The sequence below is a fragment of the Trachypithecus francoisi genome, unplaced genomic scaffold (genome assembly GCF_009764315.1).
Source record: "Trachypithecus francoisi isolate TF-2019V2 unplaced genomic scaffold, Tfra_2.0 Lachesis_group20, whole genome shotgun sequence".
Lineage (NCBI taxonomy): Eukaryota > Metazoa > Chordata > Mammalia > Primates > Cercopithecidae > Trachypithecus > Trachypithecus francoisi.
The window spans coordinates 45,738,106-45,760,660 of record NW_022681466.1 but is presented as its reverse complement, the minus strand read 5'-3'; the positions used below and the strand labels follow the sequence as shown (position 1 = coordinate 45,760,660).

The 22,555-nt window shown below is 51.0% G+C and overlaps 2 protein-coding genes across 8 annotated transcripts in view; one reads left to right on the top strand and one right to left on the bottom strand.

Moving 5' to 3' along the window:
* Window positions 1-367: 367 nt before the first annotated feature.
* Window positions 368-4,918, top strand: CUNH17orf50 (chromosome unknown C17orf50 homolog). 4 transcript variants are annotated; one of them, XM_033184142.1, is made up of 3 exons: window positions 368-565; window positions 3,841-4,168; window positions 4,504-4,918. In XM_033184142.1, exons 1-3 carry the CDS (start codon window positions 553-555, stop codon window positions 4,679-4,681), a joined length of 519 nt encoding a protein of 172 aa, XP_033040033.1. In that variant the 5' UTR covers window positions 368-552; the 3' UTR covers window positions 4,682-4,918. The 4 variants fall into 4 exon arrangements, with proteins under 4 accessions (XP_033040033.1, XP_033040031.1, XP_033040030.1 ...); XM_033184140.1 differs by having other exon boundaries at window positions 374-565; window positions 3,815-4,168; window positions 4,269-4,918; XM_033184139.1 differs by having other exon boundaries at window positions 375-565; window positions 3,812-4,168; window positions 4,269-4,918.
* Window positions 4,919-6,217: 1,299 nt separating this feature from the next.
* The window catches only part of MMP28 (matrix metallopeptidase 28), a 42,076-nt gene continuing 25,738 nt past the window's right edge, over window positions 6,218-22,555 (bottom strand). For 2 of the 4 annotated variants that reach the window (XM_033184136.1, XM_033184134.1), the window contains exons 2-8: window positions 18,932-19,011; window positions 18,575-18,762; window positions 12,936-13,160; window positions 10,182-10,430; window positions 8,352-8,501; window positions 7,871-8,038; window positions 6,218-7,039 (exon numbers count right to left, since the gene is read on the bottom strand). In XM_033184136.1, the coding sequence (XP_033040027.1) occupies window positions 6,645-7,039; window positions 7,871-8,038; window positions 8,352-8,501; window positions 10,182-10,430; window positions 12,936-13,160; window positions 18,575-18,762; window positions 18,932-19,011 (1,455 nt within the window). In that variant the 3' untranslated portion in view covers window positions 6,218-6,644. The remainder of the gene's footprint in view (window positions 7,040-7,870; window positions 8,039-8,351; window positions 8,502-10,181; window positions 10,431-12,935; window positions 13,161-18,574; window positions 18,763-18,931; window positions 19,012-22,555) is intronic. The other 2 variants (XM_033184138.1, XM_033184137.1) reach the window with 2 other exon arrangements.

The following is a 22,555-nucleotide window of genomic DNA, read 5'->3' as shown; positions in this document are numbered from 1 at the left end:
GACTTGGCACCTATTCCCTTGTGTTCCTTGGCACTAAGGCAATGAAATGGAAATGGGAGAAGTGGGGAGTATGGGGTGAAGAAGGATAAGGATAAGACACGAGGAGGAAGAGAGAATATAATGATACAAACAAACTCAATGCTTTCAGTGCTTCCTGTAGGCCAGGTAAAGCCTGGTACTGTCCTACTACTCTGACTTACAGATGAAGAGAGTGAAAGTCAGAGAGATACCATGCTGAACATCAGATAACTTTTATATTTATGTGGTAGAGCTGGGATTTGAACCCAGTTTACTGGGGGCCAAAGCTGTCCTTTCTTCCCCTTTAATGCCTTCCTAAGAGGGAAGGTAGGAGACACCTGAGTTGTTAGTGCTTTGGGAGGCTCTGGAAAAGGAAATTATTCCTGGGCAGAGCCTTATGGGCAGGTGAGGTTCTAGCCCCACCCCTTGTGATCCAATAGAGGCCCTAGACATGAGACAAAGTTCTGTGGGTTCCGGGCATCCTCTCACATCCCAGTCCCTGATCAGGGAAAGCAGGGCACAGCCTTGGGAAGAATGGATAAGCATGGTGAGTGGGGCTGGAGGCAGGGTGGGGCTGGAGGACAGGTCCTCTTGACCCTAGCTTGGACAGTCAAGACCATCACCATGATGTCCAACCTCTTCTCAGTTACCCATTCATGTACCTGCAAGCCCTGTCCTTTCCCCTTCCTGAATACTTTTTTTTTTGGAGAGAGAGTCTTGCTCTGTCACCCAGACTGGAGTGCAGTGGCGAGATCTCGGCTCACTGCAGCCTCTGCCTTCCGGGTTCTAGCGATTCTCGTGCCTCAGACTCCCGAGGAGCTGAGACCACAGGAACATGCCACAGCACCCAGCTAATTTTTGTATTTTGTATTTTTAGTAGTTGGCCAGGCTAGTAGCAAACTCCTGACCTCAAGTGATCCACCCACCTTGGCCTCCCAAAATCCTGGGATTACAGGCGTGAACCACCGTGCCTGGCCTGTTTTTGTTTGTTTGTTTGTTTTAGAAACAGTCCTGCTGCGTCACCCAGGCTGGAGTACAGTGGCGTTATCATCATAGCTCACTGCAGTCTCAACCTCCCAGGGTCAAGTGATCCTCCCACCTTGGCCTCCCAAAGTGCTGGGATTACAGGTGTCAGCCACCACATCTGGCTCCAGAATAGTCTTCACATCTGCTTCATCATTTCCACATGCTCTTGTTCAGGCCTTGTCTTTTCTGGCCTGGACCACTGTAATGACTCCTAAGTGGGGTCTCCCTCTGTCTTGTCAGAAGGAACATCCTAAAAGACAGCTTGGAACATGTCCTTCTACAAGAATGTTCAGTGGCTCCTCACTGCTGACAGGCAAAGTCCAAATTCCATAGCGCAGCACTCAATGTCCAACCCTTTCTTTTCAACCCCTTTTCCTCCTCCCTTTCCTCCTGAAACATCTCTGGAACCCTTTTCTAGCTGTGTACTAGGCCTCGCCTCATAAAACACCAATTATGAGCATTTCCTTTGCTCTTTAAATAGGATGGACTGGGATCGATAGAAACGTTTTTCTTTTCTTCTTTTTTGAGACGGAGTTTCGCTCTTGTTGCTCAGGCTGGAATGCAATGGCGTGATCTCGGCTCACCGCAACCTCCACCCCCGCCCCGGGTTCAAGTGATTCTCCTGTCTCAGCCTCCTGAGTAGCTGGAATTACAGGCATGCACTGCCATGCCTGGCTAATTTTGTATTTTTAGTAGAGACAGGGTTTCTCCATGTTGGCCAGGCTGGTCTCGAACTCCCGACCTCAGGTGATCCACCTGCCTCGGCCTCCCAAAGTGCTGGGATTACAGGCATGAGCCACTGTGCCCGGCCTAGAAATGTTTCTTGACTTCCACAGCAAACTCCACGAGTTGTGTCTTCCCTGCCCTCCTCCCCTCTTTCCTTTACATCCTGTGACAGACACAGAATGCAAGAAGCCTGGTGAATGTTTGCTGAATGGGTGGGGGACACCTTCTAGGAGAGGCCAGCTTAGCTTCCATGTCAGTCCAAGAACATCCTGCTGGGGCTACTGCTTGTGGTATCTGTGCCCTGAACAAAGGCACCAGCAAGAGGGGACAGTGGTGGCTGAAGTCAGAGGCACCTTTTCCTAATCGGCTCACCCTAAGGACAGCCTTTTCCCAATTGGCCTGCCCACAGAGGGTCCTTTTTCCATCTCCCTGACTATAAGGCGCCTTTTCTAATCATACAGAGGTGCTGTAAGCCCACCCGCCTGCCCGCCCCACCAGCGGAGATGCTGGGCTTCCTTAAGGCAAGACCCACTTGGAGGAAGGAAATCTCATTCAGAAAATAAAATAGTCTACAAATAACCACCTATTAAAATGGGATCAGTGACCGGGTGTGGTGGCTCACGCTTGTAATCCCAACACTTTGGGAGGCCGAGGCAGGCAGATCTTGAGGTTAGGAGATCGAGACCATCCTGGCTAACACGGTGAGACCCCATCTCTCCTAAAAATACGAAAAGTTAGCCAGGCATGGTGGTGGGCTCCTGTAGTCCCAGCTACTCAGGAGGCTGAGGCAGGAGAATGGCATGAACCCGGAAGGTGGAGCTTGTAGTGAGCCCAGATGGCACCACCACAGTCCAGCCTGGGCGATAGAGTGAGACTCCGTCTCAAAAAAAAAAAAAAAAGGGATCAGTAAGCCAGGGGAGGTGGCTTGTGGCTGTGAACCCACACTTTAGGCGACCTAGGCAGGAGAGCTGCTTGAAGCCAGGAGTTCGAGACCAGACTGGGCAACATAGTGAGACCCTGTCTCAAAAAAAAAAATTTTTTTTTTAATTGTAGAGAAGGGGTCTCACTCTTACCTAGGCTGGAGTGCAGTGGTGCGATCATGGCTCACTATAGCCTCAACTTCCCTAACTCAGCTTCCTCTCACCTCAGCCTCCCAAGTAGCTGGGACCACAGGTGTACACCACCATGCCGTTTTTTGTTTGTTTTGTTTTGTTTTTTGTAGCGAAATAAAAAGAGTCTCACCTTGTTGCCCACACTGGTCTCGAACTCTTGAGCTCAAGCCATCCGCCTGCCTCGATCTCCCAAAGTGCTGAGATTACAGGCGTGAGCCACCATGCCTGGACTTAGAAAATTTTTCTGAAAAAGTATCCAGGGCCGGGCACGGTGGCTCACACCTGTAATCTCAGCACTTTGGGAGGCTGAGGAGGGCAAATCACCTGAGGTCAGGAGTTTGAGACCAGTCCGGCCAACATTGTGAAACCTCGTTTCTTTTTTTTTTTTTTTTTTTTTGAGACGGAGTCTCGCTCTGTCGCCCAGGCTGGAGTGCAGTGGCCGGATCTCAGCTCACTGCAAGCTCCGCCTCCCGGGTTTACGCCATTCTCCCGCCTCAGCCTCCCGAGTAGCTGGGACTACAGGCGCCAGCCACCTCGCCCGGCTAATTTTTTTTTTTATTTTTTAGTAGAGACAGGGTTTCACCGGGTTAGCCAGGATGGTCTCGGTCTCCTGACCTCGTGATCCGCCCGTCTCGGCCTCCCAAAGTGCTGGGATTACAGGCTTGAGCCACCGCGCCCGGCCGAAACCCCGTTTCTACTAAAAATACAAAAATTAGCCAGGCGCAGTGGGGCTTGCCTGTAGTCCCAGCTACTTGGGAGGCTGAGGCAGGATAATCGCTTGAGCCAGTGAGGCGGAGGTTGCAGTGAGCTGAGATCCGGCCACTGCACTCCAGCCCGGGCTACAGAGTGAGACTCCGTCTCAAAAAAAAAAAAAAAAAAAAAAAATTAAATAAAATGAAAAATTATTCCGGACCCTTTCTCGGGGACAGCAGGACTGCCCTGATCTTCCGGCTCGCAGGTGTGAAGACTCCCTTGTGGAAGAAGGAACCGGAAGAACCCTGGGCCGAGGAGGCGGAGGAGGAAGGGAAGGAGGGGTCGGAGGACGAGGACGAGGACGAGGACGAGGACAACCAGAGGCCGCCGGAGGACAGCGCAGCGGAGGGCGAGGAGCCGCCGCGGAAGGCGGAGGAAGGCGAGGGCCGCGAGCGGCGCTCGGTGTCCTATTGCCCGCTGCGCCAGGAGTCCAGCACCCAGCAGGTGGCGCTGCTGCGGCGCGCGGACAGCGGCTTCTGGGGCTGGCTCGGCCCCTTGGCGCTGCTGGGCGGCCTGACGGCTCCCACCGACAGGTGAATGCGCGCTCCTCGGCCGGGGCACGAGGGACGCGGTGCCCGGGCCCCAGGGAGGAGGGGCGGCCCTAGGCACTGAGCGCGGGGTCCCCGCCGGCAGGAAGCGGAGCCTCCCGGAGGAGCCGTGCGTGTTGGAGATCCGGCAACGACCGCCGCGCCGCGGGGGCTGTGCGAGCTGCGAAATCCTTTTCTGCAAGAAATGCAGGAGTCTGCACAGCCACCCCGCCTATGTGGCGCACTGCGTTCTGGATCACCCGGATCTGGGTAAGGCGGGGGCCGCTGGGAGCTCCTGAGCGCCCCCACTCCCAGCCTTTGTGCCTTCCATCCTTTCCTAGTCCCAGACTTCATACCGACCTTCTCTCTTGGAACGCGGACTCCTCTCAGACACATTCCCAGAACCGCCCCTTCTCAACTGCTGTCCAGAGCGCCCCCATCCGGCAAGAAGGCCCACTGTTGGTGCTTGGTTCCCACCTGTCACCTAGCGCCCCCAGTGCAAAACCCAGCGTAACCTAGAGCCCACTGTCAACAGCGCCTACCGCGGGCTCCCCGCCCCCACGCAGCACCAGCGCCACAGCACACCTGACTCTGTCCGCTCACACAGCCTCACCTTCACCTTTTGGGTATTTCAGATCTGCTCTGGCCCGGTGGGCAGAGGCATCGCCTAGAGAAAATAACCTCCAGGTCCCCTCATCCCTCTGACAAACCTTTCTCTTTCCCTGAAACCATTCAATAAAACCTCTGATCAAAGTGGCAGTGCTTTGAGGTGGGGCACGGTGGCTCCGGGTGGGGATGATCCTCCTGGGGTTCAAGCCAGAGGTAAAAGCGTGGGCAGGGAGCCTCTTCCCTCTCTACCCCAGAACGGTACAAACATTTGTATCCAAAGGTAAAGGCCCTTCTGCTCGCCGCAGAGAAGAAAATGAACGGGCAGGGCCAACAATGGCCCTGGGGAGCTGAGGGCTGAACCCTTGCCAGACCATTCTCCCCTCCCCTAGACGCCCTGGCTTGCTGAGGTCAATGCTGTGCATATGAGGCACTAGCAGGTGTGGAAGGGTGGGGGAAGCCTGGAAAACCAGATGCTAAAATAAATGCTGGCATGGGTGGAGGCTGAAGACAGGGAGGCTGGGGAGCTGGTTCCTTCTCCAGGAATCCCAGCTATTCTTAGCCAGACAGCAGGAGCTTTGGGAATGCCGCGTGTGTGGCCTGGAGAATGCGGCCATTGTGAGAGCACAAGGCCACCCCCAGCCTGCAGGGCTGCCTGTTGTGCAGGCTGCATCCCCAGCGCCCGCAGCATTGCAGACCCCCAGGAAGGCCCCTTGACACATCATTCTCCATCTGGCCTGGGGGGCAAGGACATTTTGCTTTTTGAGGAGAGGCAGGCACCCTCTCTCCATCACAGCTCCACACACACACACACACACACACGCAGCTGGCTGGTCCTGGCTTGGATGGAAGAGCATGGCCTTGGCCTCCCCTGCACCCATGCCCACCTGCTCTCAAAGGATGGAAGAACTGCTCCAAGGAAGGCTGCTTCCTGCCTCTCGGCCCACCAGCTGAAGGCGCCTCTTTATTCTAGCCCTGGACAAAAAGCCAGGGACTAGCAGGCCTGCATTAGTCTCCCTCCCACTCTACGTCCTGACCCCACAAAGGGCCTCTGAGGTTGGAGACACCTAAGCCCTCATCCCCATCCATGCTTCCTGGGGGTGGGGCCTCTGACTAAATATGACACTGTTTTCTAAGAACTGAGCCAAGGCCGGGCGCGGTGGCTCAAGCCTGTAATCCCAGCACTTTGGGAGGCCGAGACGGGCGGATCACGAGGTCAGGAGATCGAGACCATCCTGGCTAACACAGTGAAACCCCGTCTCTACTAAAAAATACAAAAAAAAACTAGCTGGGCGAGGTGGCAGGCGCCTGTAGTCCCAGCTACTCGGGAGGCTGAGGCAGGAGAATGGCGTAAACCCGGGAGGTGGAGCTTGTAGTGAGCTGAGATCCCACCACTGCACTCCAGCCTGGGCGACAGAGTCAGACTCTGTCTCAAAAAAAAAAAAAAAAAAGAACTGAGCCAGGAGGTCCTGAGGAGAAGGGCAGTCTTGCAAAATGGTCTCTAATCTCTCTGCTGAGTTTTTCATCCCGCTGTTTGGATCCCAGTGCTGTCACCTCTTGAAAGGAACTGTACCCTTAGTAGAAGAAACAAAGGCCTGGGGAGGATAGAAGTCCTTGGAGGAAAGGGCCAAGGGATCTGGGACCCTTTTTTGCTTTTCCTAAGATTGATCCCACCCCCACCTCCATGTGGTGGGAACAGACAAAGACAATGCTGCATTCTTCAAGGAACAAAGGCAGACAGACTTCCAGATGGAGGCTTTGCTGCCTGGTCTTCTGCAGAGGGACTCAGAGGCTTCTAAGACGGGTTCTGCCCCAGGGGTGGGGAACACGATTTTGCCCTGAGAGCACCACCAGTTTCTGAGATGAGGAGGTGCCTTCAGAACAGGGTACTCCCTGAGTTGGCGTGCCAGCAGCCCATCCAGGGCAGCTCGGTGCCCCAGCGGCCTGAGGTGGTCACCCGCAGTTTGGCTTGGTCCAGGCGCCAGTAGCGGTCATCTCGGAAGAAGATGACGGAGCCGTCGGGCCTCGGCAGGGCGCCGCTGACCTCCTCAGGGATACCGCCCCAGTCCTGCAGACTTCGGGGGTAGTAGGGCTCCACTTGCAGTCCCCCTTGGGCCAGCACGTAGTAGCGGGCACCCTTGAAGAGGATGAGGCGGCGCAGAGGAGGAAAGAAGAGGGCGGCGTCGGGGTGGTGGGGCAGGCCCCCTGCACGGCACAGCTGTGGGAGACCCCACACTGGCTTGGGGCCCCGGAACCTCCAGCATCGTCCCCCTGTGGGAAATTGGGAGAGCCAGGGTGAGCTCTCTACCCTACCTCTGTCCCCCATACCTCTGCTCTCCTTTAAGCTGGAGCCCACGATGGTTGGTATTCATACCAATCGAATGGATTGCACTACTAATTAGTTATAAATAGCAGGACGGTAGTAGCGACTACTGTTATTGTCTAGACTTCCAGCAGGTGTCAGCAGAGGGCAGATAGCTTCGAAAGGAAGGCCCAGCGCTTTCTCCACTGCCATCACTACTAATAATTCTACGAGGGCAAGGATTTTTGTTTCGTTCACTCCTGTATCCCTAACATATCCAACCGTGTCTAGTGCATACAAGGCACTCAATATTGGTTGAATGAATAAAAAATGAATGAATACTATTTACCTAAGTATTACCATGTATCTGGTAAGATATTGTACACTCTTCAGGCAATATTCTCTTTTCATACTCCTTCCCCAGAAAATCTGAGGTATTGTTTTCTCCATTCGAGAAATGCACACTCCAAAAGTTAAGCGACACGTCCAACCCCACACGGCTAGGATTCCAAGGAAGATCCAGCTCTTTCTGCTGAATTGCAGAATTCTAGAGCCGTCCTCTGCTTCCCTCTAGACTCCTCTCTGAAACTGTCCCTGGGACCTTGACACTTGCTGCTCCCTAATCCATCCCTGAAAGGTATCTTCTGATAGAGTCTCCCCTGGGGTCACAGGTTCAAATTGGAATAGAGACTCCACGATGGACTCGTGTGAGAGTCTTCCCCTCTTTTGTCCTTTTGACCTTGGGCAGGACACCTCCCCTCTCTAGGGCTCAGTTTTCCCAGCTGCCCCAGAGCCAGTACCTTTGAAGAAGTAGAAATCTCCATCCTCCAATGACACTGCAGCAGCCTCAATGTTGGGGGGCAGCCCGATCCACCTTTCCTGTAGTGGGCGGGGCTCTGAGACGTTGCCATCAGGTGCCACCTCCCAGAAGTGGCTCCCTTTAAAAATATACAGTCGCTGTTGCCTGTCTGCCCAGAGACAAGAGAGAGTTGAGGAGTGACCATCAGCTTCCTGCTGGCTTTCCAGGGAAGATGCTGTCCTGGAAGCCAGTTTCCCAAATGGAGAAGGGTAGGGTATGGTGTGTACAGTTGGCGCAGAGGGGAAAGTGGGCAGGAAGAAGCAGTGTTTTGCTTGGTGTGGGGCTGCTACTTGCAGCATGCTTGTGGCTTGGGATTTCTGGCTTTTACAATCCATCCCCACACCTTGTACTCCAGCTCTGGAGATCCTAAGAGATGTGGAAGGAGAGAATAAAGAAGCAAAGCCCCAGTTGGACCTTCTTACCTACAGTGATGGCATCGAAGGAAGAGTGGCAGTATTTAGGGCCCTGGGTTTCAGGGCGCCTTCCTTGGGAGCTGTGGGAGTCCCAGGCCTCAAAGTCAGTGAACAGCTTTCCTGGGAGCTGGACGGCCACCGAGCCCCCTAGAGGCTTCCCTTTGTGAGTAAGGAAATGAGAGAGAGAACACACATAGAGTGGAGGGTATGCTGTGCACTCAAGACCTTCCCTTGGTTACTTTCATGATTATTTAATATGAGGGGCAAGGAAGGAGAGTGGGAGTGGGGGTTAAGAGTTGCTCCTGGGCCAGGAGTGGTGTTTCACACCTGTAATCCCAGTACTTTGGAAGGCCGAGGCAGGCAGTTCACTTGAGGTTAGGAGTTTGAGACCAGCCTGGCCAATGGTGAAACCCTGTCTCTACTAAAAATACAAAAATTAACCAGGCATGGTGGCCCACACCTGTAGTCCCAGCTACTTGGGAGGCTGAGGCAGGAGAATCACTTGAATCCGGGAGGTGGAGGTTGCAGTGAGCCAAGATCATGCCACTGCACTCTAGCCTGGGTAACAGAGCGAGACTCCATCTCAAAAAGAAAAAAGAAAGAGTTGTTTCTGGTTGTCGGTGCTAACCATCAAACTAAACTCAGGAATCTTCTACTCAACATCCTGGGACAGAGGAACCTCCTGAGATAAAATTGGAGTGGGGTATCAAGCAAGGGTTTGGAACTAAAAGGGGCAGGGAGTCCTCTTTCCTGATTCCTGGGCAACACAGGTGTCATGAGGGCAGAGTCCAGAGACTCAGGCTGTGATAATTACAGCAATTATAATAATTACATCACTATCCTTCACTTATGAGAGGAGTGAAGCAGAGTCCAACAAGCTTATTATTTGGTGCCATCACCTGAATCCCAGTCTGCAATTTCCTAGCTGCATGACCCTGAGCAAGTTACCTAACCTCTCTGAGCCCCATTATTTTGATCTGTGGACGAAAAGAAGCATACTTCATGGGTGTGTTGCATGTCAAGTGCCTTGCCCACAGTAGGTACTCATGAAATACTAGATGTTAGTATTACGGGGTATAAGTTTCTCAGGCTACAAAGCATGCGCATACCCAGTAGCACAACAGCCCTGTGAGGTAAGCAGGGCCTCAATTGTTATCCCTTTTCACAGAAGGTGAAACTGAGGGCTCACAGAGGGAAAATGCCCAAGAGCATCTGCTAATCAGGGATAGAAGGTGACTTGAACCCAGGCCTCCTGGCTCTGCCCATGGCACTCTGAGACAGCGCTGCGCTGAGATAGGTCCCACGGCAGTAGCACTGGCCCACCCTGGGGAAGAAGACCTGGTCTGAGCCCATCACCAGGCAGAGGTGGGCAGGTTTTGGGGGTAGTGGGCATCAGCGTCATGGTGAGAGAAAGGCTCGGGGAGAGCTAGTGGCTGGGGCAGGAATGAAGGCTTTGGGGTCTGGGATGGGGGAAGAGGTGGGCCCGAGGATTGGGTATGGGTGATGGGGCCGGGACATGATGTGAGCGGGAGCTCCGGAGGCTGGAGGTTGCGCAGAAATCCAGTAAGTGGAACGCAAGGGGCTGGGGCTGGGGGGACTGTGCACAGGAATTGGTTGGGACTGATGGAGAGATGAGGGCCATGGACTTGGGGGAGCAAGAGTCCGAGTTTTTCAGATTTGAGGAGGGCATGGGGCTTTAGAATTGGGACGAATCGCCGACAGGGAGGCCAGATCTATGCGCTTAGGATGGGAAATCATATTTGAGGAGCTGACGTTCAAGGACAGAAGGCCCGGGGGGCAAGGGTGGGACCAAGAGCGGGGCATGTCCGGAGGCCTTACCATACAGGCTCTGCACGGCCAGCACGTCGTCCCAGCTGAGCAGCGCGTCGCGGCCCAGCCTCTTGTAGTAGGGCGCCATGAGCGCGCGCGGTGCGGGCGAGTGGGTGAGGCCGAGCGTGTGACCGATCTCGTGCGCCAGCACCACGAACAGGTTGCGCCCGCGGCGGCGGCGGCTCAGAGACCACCGCTCGTCTTGGTCGAAGTGCGCTTCGCCGCGGCGGGGCAGGAAGGCGTGCGCCAGGGCGCCCCCTGCAGGCGGGGCAGAAGGTCAGGGGCTGCCACGGCCCACGATGCCCCCAAGTACTCACGGCCCAGGGCAAATGCCACTGGGGTATGTGTGGCTGTTTTCTGCTGTACAGTTCCCCTCCTAAAGTCTGACAGAACCTGATGCGTGCAGAGGTGAACAGATGACTAGGCTGTGGAGGCCTAAGAGGCACTGTGGTGCAGGTATGGCATGGGCCCACCAATTTGGGTGCCATACCTACTTTTACAATCTACTAGCTGTGTGACCTTCAGTATTTAGCTTAACCTCTCTCTGTCTTAACTTCCTGATTTGCAAATAGGAATGATGATGGTGAGCTTCTTCCTCACAGAGCTGTTCTGAATAATAAGTGTGTGTGTGCATGTGTGTGTGTACATGTGTATTACAAATCATGCAGCAGGGTGCGGTAGCTCACGCCTGTAATCCCAGCACTTTGGGAGGCTGATGTGGGAGTAACATTTGAGTCCAGGAGTTCAAGACCAGCCTGGGGAACAAAGCAAGACCTCGTCTCTGCTAAAAACCAAAAACATTAGCTAGGTGTGGTGGTGTGCACCTGTAGCCCCAGCTCCTTAGGAGGCTGAGGTGGGGAGGCTCTCTTGAGTCCCAGGAGGTCAAGGCTGCAGTGAGCTGTGATTGCGCCACTGCACTCCAGCCTGGGTGACAGAGTGAGACCCTGTCTCAAAACAAAACAAAACAAAACACACACACATAGACACACACAAAAAAAAAAAACAAAAAAAATGAAACAACAACAACAAAAAAGTGATCCTTGGAACAGTGCCTAGCACATAATAAGGGCTACATATGAATTACTTTCAAAAATATCTAGAAGTAGGTAGAGTATAGTTACCCCTAAAAGGAGGCATGATAGGACCTTCTGTTTCTTGATTTGGGTGCTGGGAGTGTTCAGTGTATGAAAGTTCATCAGGCTAAACTTGAGATGGTTCACTTCTATATGTATGTATATTTTCTTTAATAAAAAGTATATACTTTTATTATTTATATATAATTATAATTAAATATAATATATATAATAATTATTAAATATTATATATATATTCTTGCCCTCCTCTGCCAGGGCACCTCTGGGGGGCCTCTCTCTACTTCTAATAGGAATGAGCAGAGGGAGTTGGGCTGGATCAGTGATTTTCAAGCTTTTAGTGTGCCCCAGATGGAGCTTATTACATGTGCAGGTGCCAGGGTACCACCCCTAACGATTCACCTTCTACAGGGGCAGGTGACCCTGACACAGGAGTCAGAAAACTGCACTAGAATAAAGTTTACATAGAAGCTTGTTGAGGGTTCCTCCAGCTTTGCCTTCTTGGACCCCAGGCCAACTGGGACTGACAAAGATGGGGGCTGGACTAAAAGGAGAGCCTCCTGGGGCATGGAAAGTCAGCCGTGTGTAGGAGGAATACTTGCTTATTTTGAATACGCCTCCAGCTGTTTCGAGCACTGTTCACTCTATTCAACTCTCACTGGGAGACGGATGGGCAGCTTTGGGAGAGGAGAAGACCACTATTCAAAAAGACAAAGTATCTGTCCCAAATCGGAGAGCTGCTTGGGGATCCCAAAGTCCTCACTCCCAGTGCAGTGCTGTCTTAACTAGGTATGGATAGAACCATCTTAGGTAGATCACGTGGATGAAGTCAGTTACAAATAAGTGCATGTGTGCACTACATGTGGATTCTTGCAAAGCCTAGATTTCTCTTGGTCCTAATCCAGGTCCCAGCAGCAGGGCCTAGATGTGGGCTTTGCTGTAGGTGGGCTTTGCTGTAGGTGGGCTTGACTGAAAGCAGGAGGGTGCGAGGGAGATGGGGGCTCAAGTTCCCAGGCCATACAAGGGCTTAAGTCCCCAGCCTGAAGGGGTCTGATCAGGTTTCCTTTCTTCATTAGGAGAGGAAATATGCAAATAGCCTATACTCAGGTTCTGAAGGCCAGCGTTGGGCAGAAGGGGAAGAGAGTGGTTTAAGTTGCAGCCAGAACCTTCAGGTTGGGGACAAACAGAACTATCTGTGGTGTAGGTATATAAAGCACTTCCCTGTTGGGGTTGTCAGGAGTAGGGTGCCTCTTGCCCTGTGGCAGCAGGTGTGTTATTTGGGGGTGGGAGAGCAGTGGTGGGCAGTGGATGTGTTTTAGGGCTCTGGAGTGAACATCCACTGTGGAGAACAAGAGAAGCACAGGCCTGTCTAGAGGCAGAGGATGGATGATGAGACCTTAGGAAATTCTCCCAGAATGCATAATACTCTTTAGAATTTGCAAAGCATTTTTCTTGCAGAGCTTCATCTGACTGTCCATTCAGACATGTGACACACATAATAAAGCAAGGACCACTGTTCCCATTTTAGGATGAGGAGACTGAGGGTTTTTCGCAGGGAGATGTGGCTCTGCCAAGGCCACAGGGAGGGTGAATACTTCATTGCCACCCCCAAACTGCCTCTCCAAGTTGGGTTCCCCTCCTGCTGTGTGGGAGGGAGGCTTTGTGTCAGCACCTGGGCCATCAAAGGCGTTCCCCAGCCCATCGTTGTGGTCCCCTTGGAAGAAGGTGAGCCGGATGTCAGCGGGGCCTGTGGCTGGGGCCTCCCAGAACTCCAGCGCTGAGACGTTGCTCCACAACTGGAAGGCGGCGTGCACGGCGCCCCGAACTGCCGGCTCCGGCAGGCGCTCAGGCCAGTTCACCAGGCGGTAGGAGAGGTGCTGCTTGTACCATTTGTTACCTGCCACCCAGAAAGCCCACGTCAGTCACACCTGCTGCAGAGCCTGAGTCTGGCCCTCACAGACCCAGTACGATGGCGAGGTGTAGGCCCTCTCCCAGCAGCCCCTGGTCTGATGGGGAAGACATAATTTTTGCCCTAGGCAGCTCCCGCTTTGACTAGGGCAATACTACCTGGCTGAGGGCAGCCCTCAGACTGAGAGGACTCCCCTTACCCTGGATAGTCCCCAGTGCAGTGGCTTGGACTGTGGAGGTCCCAGTGTGTTGGAGGGGATGCAGCCTCTGCCCAGGAGAAGCCCCCAATCTGAAGGAGTCTGTCTGAACCCTTGGTCTAGGGTCTTATTCTTCCCCACAGCCTGGGCTGAGTCTGAAAACAGTTCTGTGTCTGTTGCTACCAGCAAATCCCAGCCCCCGCCTGCAGTGTCAGAACGGAGGCGAGTGGGGCCACAGAGGCCACAGCTGTGACTCCCCCAGCCCCCCACCATCTCTCTTCAGGCCTCACACCCTCCTGCCACCTCTAGATACTTCACTCTGCCCTTTCCAGGGCCTGGGGTCTATGGCCAGCCAACAACCACAAGACTCATTCATTTGAGGTTCTTTCCTGCCCCTCTCCTCCTCGCTTCCTCAGGGACTCTGGAGAGCTCTGAGGTGAAAACAAATAAGAACAAAGGGTGTGTTTTGTCACTGACTGAGAGAAAGTTTTCCATCTCTGCTTAGTTAAGGGTTTTTCTCCCTTTGCCCCAAATTACAACTCCTCCCTGAGGGCTGAGACTCTGGCCCCTTGCCCCAGCCCCCGTCAACTGAGTCTGGGCCCATCTGCAGCTCAGCATGAACCCGGCAGCAGCATGGCTGGAAGGGCCAGATCTCGAGTTTCTTGTGGGCTATTTCTGAGCCCTGCAAACTCAGGGGCTGGGATTATAACCTCAAGTGGAAGACTCACGGCTTGGAGGCAGGACTCTTGGGCCAAGGGTGTGATAACTGAGACCTGAGACCCCAGGACAAGGGGCCTGCCCAGGATCCCAGAATGAGTGAGTAGATGAGGCAGGCCCTGACACCTAATCCAGGGCTCTTCCATTATCCCACATAGACAGGCAGGCACATTTGCCAGGACTCTATAAATCTGCCCAAACATCATTCCTTCTGGTCAAAGCACGAGCTGAGATTCTCCAGATGTAAGGGAGGGTCTTGGAGAGCAGAGGAGCTGGATTCCCTTCTCCTCACCAATGCAAGTGGGGGAGGGGCACATCCCTTCTCCCACCCCCGAGTCAAGCTCCATTCAAGGCAATGCCGCCTCCCTGGGCCTGTTTGGCCTGGCAACTACCCAACCTCTGCCTCCCAGCCAGTGACCAACACTTAACGAGGGGAGAGGGAATGACTCTAAGGAAGCGAGGGAGACAAGGAAGGCAGAGGGAAGGCCTGGGGTCCAGAGGTGCAGCTGAGGGTTTGTGATGTGCCAGTCACATTTCTGCTGGGCACACTGTGAGTCTTCACTGGGCACCAGACTGTCTGGCGCTGGGCTCTTTCACACCCTGCTGTGGGGACAGTCTCCCAGGCTTTCTTTCCCCTCACAAACCTTTAATCCACTAGCATAGTGTGAGATGGCTCCTTCTGCCTCTTTGCAGCTAGCGGGGCCCCTCACTTCCCAGGCAGAAGAGGGGGTGGTGGGCAGTTTTCTCATTCTAGGCCGCCAGTGAAGGCGACAGGTCTCAGAATAAAATCCTGTAGGAAACTCTGAGTGTGTGCATGTGTGTGTTTGGGGGAAGGATAGGGAGGATGAATAGGAATGGAACTTGAAAGAAAATGACTGTTTTCCTGAGAGAGGAGCAGGGTAGGGGGTGTCACTAGTGTGCCTGCCAGGAAGAAAGGACCTGGCCGGGGGCCAGCAGCCTGAGCCCTTGCCCCTGTCTCCCTCCAGATTTGCTCCCATGGAGAAAGCTAACCGCTTCAGGCCCTGTCCCAAACTCCTGGCCAGGGAGGGCTGGTTTTCGTGGTGACCCCCAGGCCCTAGTAGCACCTGGCATTGTACCCCCTGACACCCTTGCTCCACAGTTCAAAAAGAAAGAGGGAAGGAAAAAGTATGGGAAGGGGGAGGAGAGCTAAAAGCTTTGCCTGGACAGAACCCTGGAGTTCTGACTCCCAGCAGGGAATTGACACTGTGGAAAGAACATGGGTTAGAATCCCAGTATCTCTACTTGCAAACTTACATAACAAATGATGGAATCTCTCCAAGCCTCAGTTTCCTTATGTGCAAAATGGGGTTGATAAGACTTTCCCCATGATAAGATGTGAGGCTTAAATGATACAGCAACGTGGAACTGCTGGGCATGTAGTGCATACTCAATAAATATACATTCCCCTCTTCTTTCCTTTTCTACCCAGATACACCCTGGTGCCCCCAACCTCTGCCAGCTCATGAAAGAACAAAAGGCCTGCAGGTAGGTAGGAAGAGCAGGTACCTGCAATGAGGTTGCCAGATGAGTTTCTTTTTTCTTTGTTTTGAGAGTGAGTCTCACTCAGTCACCCAGGCTAGAGTGCAGTGGCACAATTTTGGCTCACTGCAACATCTACCTCTCAGGTTCAAGGAATTATTCTGCCTCAGCCTCGAGTATCTAGGATTACAGGTATGTGCCACCACACCGGGCTAATTACTTTTTGTATTTTTACTAGAGACAGGGTTTTACCATGTTGGCCAGGCTGGTCTCAAACTCCTGACCTCAGGTGATCCACCCACCTCTGCCTCCCAAAGCGCTGGGATCAAAGATGTGAGCCACTGTGTCCAGCTGCCAGATACATTTCTTTTTTTAACTTAAAAAAACTATTTGTTGTTCATCTGAAATTCAAATTTAACTGGGCATCCTGTATTTTATTTGGCAACTGAGTAATACTATCCTCTATCAAAAAGAGATGCTCTGGCTGGGCACGGTGGCTTGCACCTGTAATCCCAGCACTTTGGGAGGCCGAGGTGGGCAATCACCTAAGGTCAGGAGCTTGAGACCAGCCTGGCCAACATGGTGAAACCCCGTCCTTACTAAAAATACACACACACACACACACACACACACACACACACACACAATTAGCCTGTCATGGTGGCATGTGCCTGTAATCCTAGCTATTCAGGAGGCTGAGGCAGAAGAATTGCTTGAACCCCATAGGTGGAGGTTGCAGTCACCCGAGACTGCGCCACTGCACTTCAGCCTGGGTGAAAGAGCGAGGCTTCATCTCAAAAAAAAAAAAAAAAAAAAGAGAGAGAGAGAGAGAGATGCTCGAAATTGTACAGTGACGAACTCTATTAGATCCTTCCTTTGGGGAGTGAGAAGGTGAGATACAGCCAGAAGGAAGCAGCCCCAGAGCTCAGGTCAAAGTATAGCTGCTGGACTGTTTCTGGGGCTGCCCCACTTTCCACTGCATTCTCACAACAAGCCCCTTCCACCTGGTAATCAGGGACCATCTCTCCTTTGCAACCTAGAAGGGCCTATGTCTCGGATGAAGGAACGGAGCCTCAGTGAGCAAAGTGACCTGGCCCAGGCCACACAGCTGAGAGTTGAACCCAGGGCCTCTGGCTCCAGGGATGCTGCTCTCTGTTCTACCAGTGCCTCTGGAGCCAGACCCCATTGCTGACTCCTTGCTTTACCAGGAAGGCAAGTAGTCAGTACTGAGGACCTAGAGTGGCTGGGCGTGTAGGTGAAGCAGAATTGGGTTGGCAAACACCTGGAAACAGCTGCTCTCCAACAGTGAAGGGGAACTGCCCACAATTTCCCTACAGGTTAGTTAAGAAATGAGAACAAACTATGTGCCTTCTGTCCTGTTCCTAATGAATACTATCAGTAAAAGTAGTCAATTAAGCACATTAAAAGTAGCAATGGCCCAAAGTGTTCACAGTAAAATTAATGATAGATGAAAATCTGGTTAAAAACCCCCATCTTGTTAGAAATCTTGAAAGCTGCAAAAATTGAGCAGAGAAAATTAGACTTAGTAAAAACAATCAGGTTGTTAAAATTACGCATGGTAGGCCAGGCGCGGTGGCTAACGCCTGTAATCCCAGCCTTTTGGGAGGCCGAGGTGGGTTTGAGACCAGCCTGGCCAACATGGCAAAACCCTGTCTCTACTAAAAATCCAGAAATGAGCCGGGCGTGGTGGCGTGCGCCTGTAGTACCAGCTACTTGTGAGGCTGAGGCAGGAGAATCGCTTGAACCCAGGGGGCGGAGGTTGCAGTGAGCTGAGATTGCGCCACTGACTCCAGCCTGGGCAACAGAACAAGACTGTCTCAAAAAAAATTATGTATAGTAAAACTCGCTATTTGTGAAAAACTGACAAAAGAATCAAATCTTCATAAATCTTAGATCTGTACCACTTAACCCCTGGAATATTAAATTTGGCTAAAAGAAGGAGGAGGAGAAAAGGAAGAAACAAAATAAAGCTACAAAAGGAAAATTATGACAGCAGAAACTGTAATGTGCAAACTGTGCTGTGATGAAATGTTTAAAAGAGGCAAATCCACTGAGACAGAAGTGGATTAGTGGTTGCCACAGGCTAGGGGAAGGGGAGAAGGGGGAATGACTGCTAATGGGCATGGAGTTTCTTTTCCGGGTGATGAAATGTTCTGGAATTAGATTGTGGTAACGGTTGCACAATTCCGCAAATATCCTAAAAACCACTGAATTGTACACTTTAAATGGGTAAATTGTATGGGATGTGAACTATATCTCAATAAAGTGGTTAAAAATATGCTATGGACAAAGTAAATCTTATGAATCACAACTTTGTTTAATAACCATTTGAAAAAGAATGAATTCTAATACCAGCACTGTGGGAGGCCGAGACGGGTGGATCACGAGGTCAGGAGATCGAGACCATCCTGGCTAACACCGTGAAATCCCGTCTCTACTAAAAAATACAAAAAACTAGCCAGGCGAGGTGGCGGGTGCCTGTAGTCCCAGCTACTCGGGAGGCTGAGGCAGGAGAATGGCGTAAACCCAGGAGGCGGAGCTTGCAGTGAGCTGAGATCCAGCCACTGCACTCCAGCCTGGGTGACAGAGCGAGACTCTGTCTCAAAAAAAAAAAAAAAGAAAAAGAATGAATTCTGATGAAAATAACTTCAGTAAATATAAATGAAAAATGTTAGCAACAGTTTAACTGCCCTGCATTGAAAATTGATCAAGGAATTACGTGGGTTTTGTGGGGTTTGATCTGGAAAAATGTACAATGAAAATTCATCAATGTAGGTGTCATTCTGACTTAAACGTCTGTATTCACAATCATGGTCCTCAAGCCAAGAGTTCCTATTCACCCACTCCTCCCGTGCCCTAGGGAAGAGAGGTTACTGATAAAGTCCAGTCCCAGGCTCAGCTGTTTTCCTAGCCATTGGCTTCAAGACTTTGGGAAATCTTAGCCTAGCCAGATTTTAACAGTGCTTACCTTGCTTTGCAAAGCGTTTCTTACGCCTCATTTTGGTCCGGTGTCTAGCAAACAGGTCACTGATCCTCTCAGCCCAGGCCGCATAACTGTTGGTATCTGCAACCCCGCAGCGGGGACGAGTCATCTGGCGCACGGTGGCGCGGTCCAGCACACCGCTGACGGGTAGCTGGGACACCCACTGAAACGCTCTATCAGGAGGAAAGGACCACAAGGGGAGGGGTGAGTGGTAAGGGTGAGGGCAGGGAGGTCTGCCTCCCTGGGGTGTGGCCAGCCAGGCTTCCAGGAGGAGGGAGGAAATGGCCACAGCTTGGCATCCTAGCACCCCTACCCCAAGTCCTCCACATCCCTCCACCCTACCTGATGGCATCGCTGAATCGAGTGGAGGTGGGAGCTTTGGGGACCTGTTCATTGAGGTATCCATACTTCTCTAGGAATGCCTGTGGGAGAGAGGAATATCTGCTATTTCCATAGCATACTTTTCCCTTCCTTGGTCCCTAGGGCCCATGGCATATACATCCTGCCCAGTCTCACCTCTTGTCTTTTGCCCAAGAGGGTCTATAAGCTATAGCAAAATGAGTCCTGGGATTAAAGTCAAAAGGACTTGGACTCAATTCCAGGCCACCACTAACTAGCTGATGATCTCAGGCAAGTCACTCAATATTTCTGAACCTTTGCTTCCTTATGCCTAAAACTGGGCCAGTAGTACCTGCCTTGCAGTACCTACTGGGCCAGTGGTACCTACCCATATCTTATGGCATCGGTAGGAATCTAGCAGGACATGCTAGACAGTAGAGTAACAGGCTCTGGAATCAGGCCCACCTAGGTTTGAATTCCAACTAGTAAGATACTTCTCTAAACCACAGGTTTCTCAACTGTAAAGTGGGCATAATACTAGTACTTACCTTACAGGGGTTTTTGTGTGTGAGGACTAATCAAAAGAGTGCTTATAAAGCACTTAGCACAATGCCTGTCACATAGGAGGGACTCCATACAGAGTAGCTATTATAATATGTGTTATGTGTTATATGTATATACACTATTCATATACATCCTGAAACAACTACATTCTCTAGAATATCTTCTGGTATTGATTAGGAGCTAATCAGGTGCTAGCTCTGCCATGGCTGGATTGTGAATAGTCTAATTCTGGCTTTTTAAAAAAACAGTTATCTTCCCCACCAATGTAGATATATTTATTTTGTTTTTGTTTTGTCTGAGATGGAGTTTTGCTCTTGTTGCCTAGAATGGAGTGCAATGGTACAATCTCAGCTCACTACAACCTCCACCTCCTGGGTTTAAGCGATTCTCCTGCCTCAGCCTCCCAAGTAGCTGGGATTACAGGCACGTGCCACCACGCCTAGCTAATTTTTTGTATTTAGTAGAGATGGGGTTTCACCATGTTGGCCAGGCTGGTCTTGAACTCCTGACCTCAGGTGGTCCACCCACCTCAGCCTCCCAAAGTGCTGAGATTCCAGGCGTGCGCCACCACACCCGGCCCCAAATGTAGCTCTATTAAAGGTCCTAGAACAAGAAATGCACTTACCACTAACCTTATAATTGATATAAAAACTTGACTCTCTAAAAGATGTACTTTTTGAATTAGAAAGCTTATTTTAGTCATTCATTTGTTAATTAATGCAGTGTACTAGGTACCCTGCTAGGTACAATAAAAAATAAGACATCCCTAAGCCAGGCGCAGTGGCTCACGCCTGTAATCCCAGCACTTTGGGAGGCCAAGGTGGGCACATCACCTGAGGTCAGGAATTCAAGACCAGTCTGGCCAACATGGCGAAACCCCATCTCTACTAAAAATACAAAAATTAGCTGGGCGTGGTGGTGGGCACCTGTTGTCCCAGCTCCTCTGGATGCTGAGGCATGAGAATCACTTGAACCTGGGAGGCAGAGGTTGTAGTGAACCAAGATCACACCACTGCACTCCAGCCTGGGTGACAGAGCGAGACCCTGTCTAAAAAAAAAAAAAAGTAAATAAATAAAGGACATAAATTGGTACTATGAAGAAAAGAAACCAAGTGATGTGACTGAGAATAATTTAGAGAAACTTCACATCGGAAGGTCAGGAATGAGTCGAGTCTCTAAGGAGCTGATACATAATCTGAGTCCTAAAGAATGAGAAGCTTGCCATGCAATGAGGTGGGAAGGGGTGTTCCAGACAGAGGAAACAGCAAATTCAAAAGCCCTAGGCTAAGAATGATGGTGTCATGTTTAAGGAAAAGAAGGAAGGCTGGAGCACAGTAAGTGTGAAGAAACAGAGTGAGATGAAGTCAGAGAGAGAAGCAGGGCTGTCAGCCAGGACAAGAAGTATAGGTTTGTTTTAGTCCTGCTGATGGATTAATTGGTGGGGAATGAAAGAGAGAAATCCAGGATGCTCCTAAGTTTTTGGCTTGGAAGGTGATGCCATTTAATGTATGAGGAAGTCTGCAGGAGGTCCAGATGAGGGTGCCTGGGGATAAGATTACCCTGGAGATTTCAAAGTGGCACTGGCTGTATGATCCTAGAGCTCAAAGCAGCAGCCTGAATATTTCAGCATGTGGGTGACATAAAGCCATGGACCAGGACGAGCTCCTCTGGGGAAATTGGTATAATCGAGAATATCTCAGCATCCAGGTGCCTTTGACTCCGCCTGCCCTAACATACCTGGAAGCTGTTGTCTTAGTAATCAAGTGATTTGAAGCCAGTGGAGAGAAAAGTGTGACTATTATTCTCACCTGTCACCAGTTCTACCCTTTGGGCAGACGATGCACTTGGCTCTCCACTTGCCCTTCTCACTGATAAAGTTACATAAATGCCACCTTGGATGAAAAAAGAATGTTACCTCAGCTGCATAATTCTACACAGAGAATTCTTCTACCTACATAGTCTCAATTTTTACTCCTCCTTGTTGTGCTACCTATACAGAAATAATTTTCTGTCTTCTTCTCTTACCCCCACTTTTCTTTGCTGTATTTCTTTTTTCTTTTCTTTTCTTTTTTTTATGTTTTGTGTTTTAGAGATGGGGTTCTCACTATATCACCCTGGCTGGAGTGCAGTGGCTTTTCGCCGGCATTATCATCGCGCACCACAGCCTCAAAGTCCTGGACTCAAGTGATCCTCCTATAGCCTCTTGAATAGCTGGGACTACAGGTGCTGCATGCCACCATGCCTACCATACCGTCTTTCTCTTTTTTTTTTTTTTTTTTTGAGACGGAGTCTCACTGTGTCGCCTAGGCTGGAGTACAGTGGTGCGATCTGGGCTCACTGCAAGCTCCGCCTCCTGGGTTCACGCCATTTTCCCACCTCAGTCTCCCGAGTAGCTGGGACTACAGGCACCCACCACCACACCCGGCTAATTTTGTTTTTGTATTTTTAGTAGAGACGGGGTTTCACCGTGTTAGCCAGGACGGTCTGGATCTCCTGACCTCACAATCTGCCCGCCTCATCCTCCCAAAGTGCTGGGATTACAGGCGTGAGCCACCGTGTCCGGCCACTATGCTGTATTTCTTAACTTAAAATAATTCCAGTCATAGCTGCTGTCTTAAGGAAAATGCACAAGTTGGGAATGAAACTAGATACCAAGACCAGCAAACCCTTAAATCTTTGCAAGTATCCAACTTCCTCTTGTGGATTTAACTCACGTTCATTTTCAGCAACCTCCACATCCTCTTCTCAATAAAGTAACTTTTCATAGACTCCTCTTTCTAGATAACTTTCCTAGTCCATTTCATTGTTTTTCTGCATTAATTCATTAGTATTTCAGAACTATTGTTTCCTTTTTTCCCTTTGCAAATGTACACTCTTTTTGGATGCATAATGGATTAAAAGTGTTCTAGTGGCTTAATTTGGGAAGTTATTTCCTGCTCAAAATCGTGTGGCATCACGGTATAGCCACCAGGTTTGGGAATGAAAATCTGTTCCCAACCCTGACTCTGCCAGATGGCTGGGAACAAATTATTATTATTTTTATTTATTTTTATGTTTTGAGAC

Bases quoted from the DNA above. Each gene is read 5' to 3' on its own strand.
- CUNH17orf50 (XM_033184139.1), top strand. From the start codon at position 470: ATGAGACAAAGTTCTGTGGGTTCCGGGCATCCTCTCACATCCCAGTCC. The intron at 566-3,811 runs GTGAGTGGGGCT...TCTCGGGGACAG, and splicing joins GGGAAGAATGGATAAGCATG to CAGGACTGCCCTGATCTTCC. The intron at 4,169-4,268 runs GTGAATGCGCGC...CCCCGCCGGCAG, and splicing joins CTGACGGCTCCCACCGACAG to GAAGCGGAGCCTCCCGGAGG.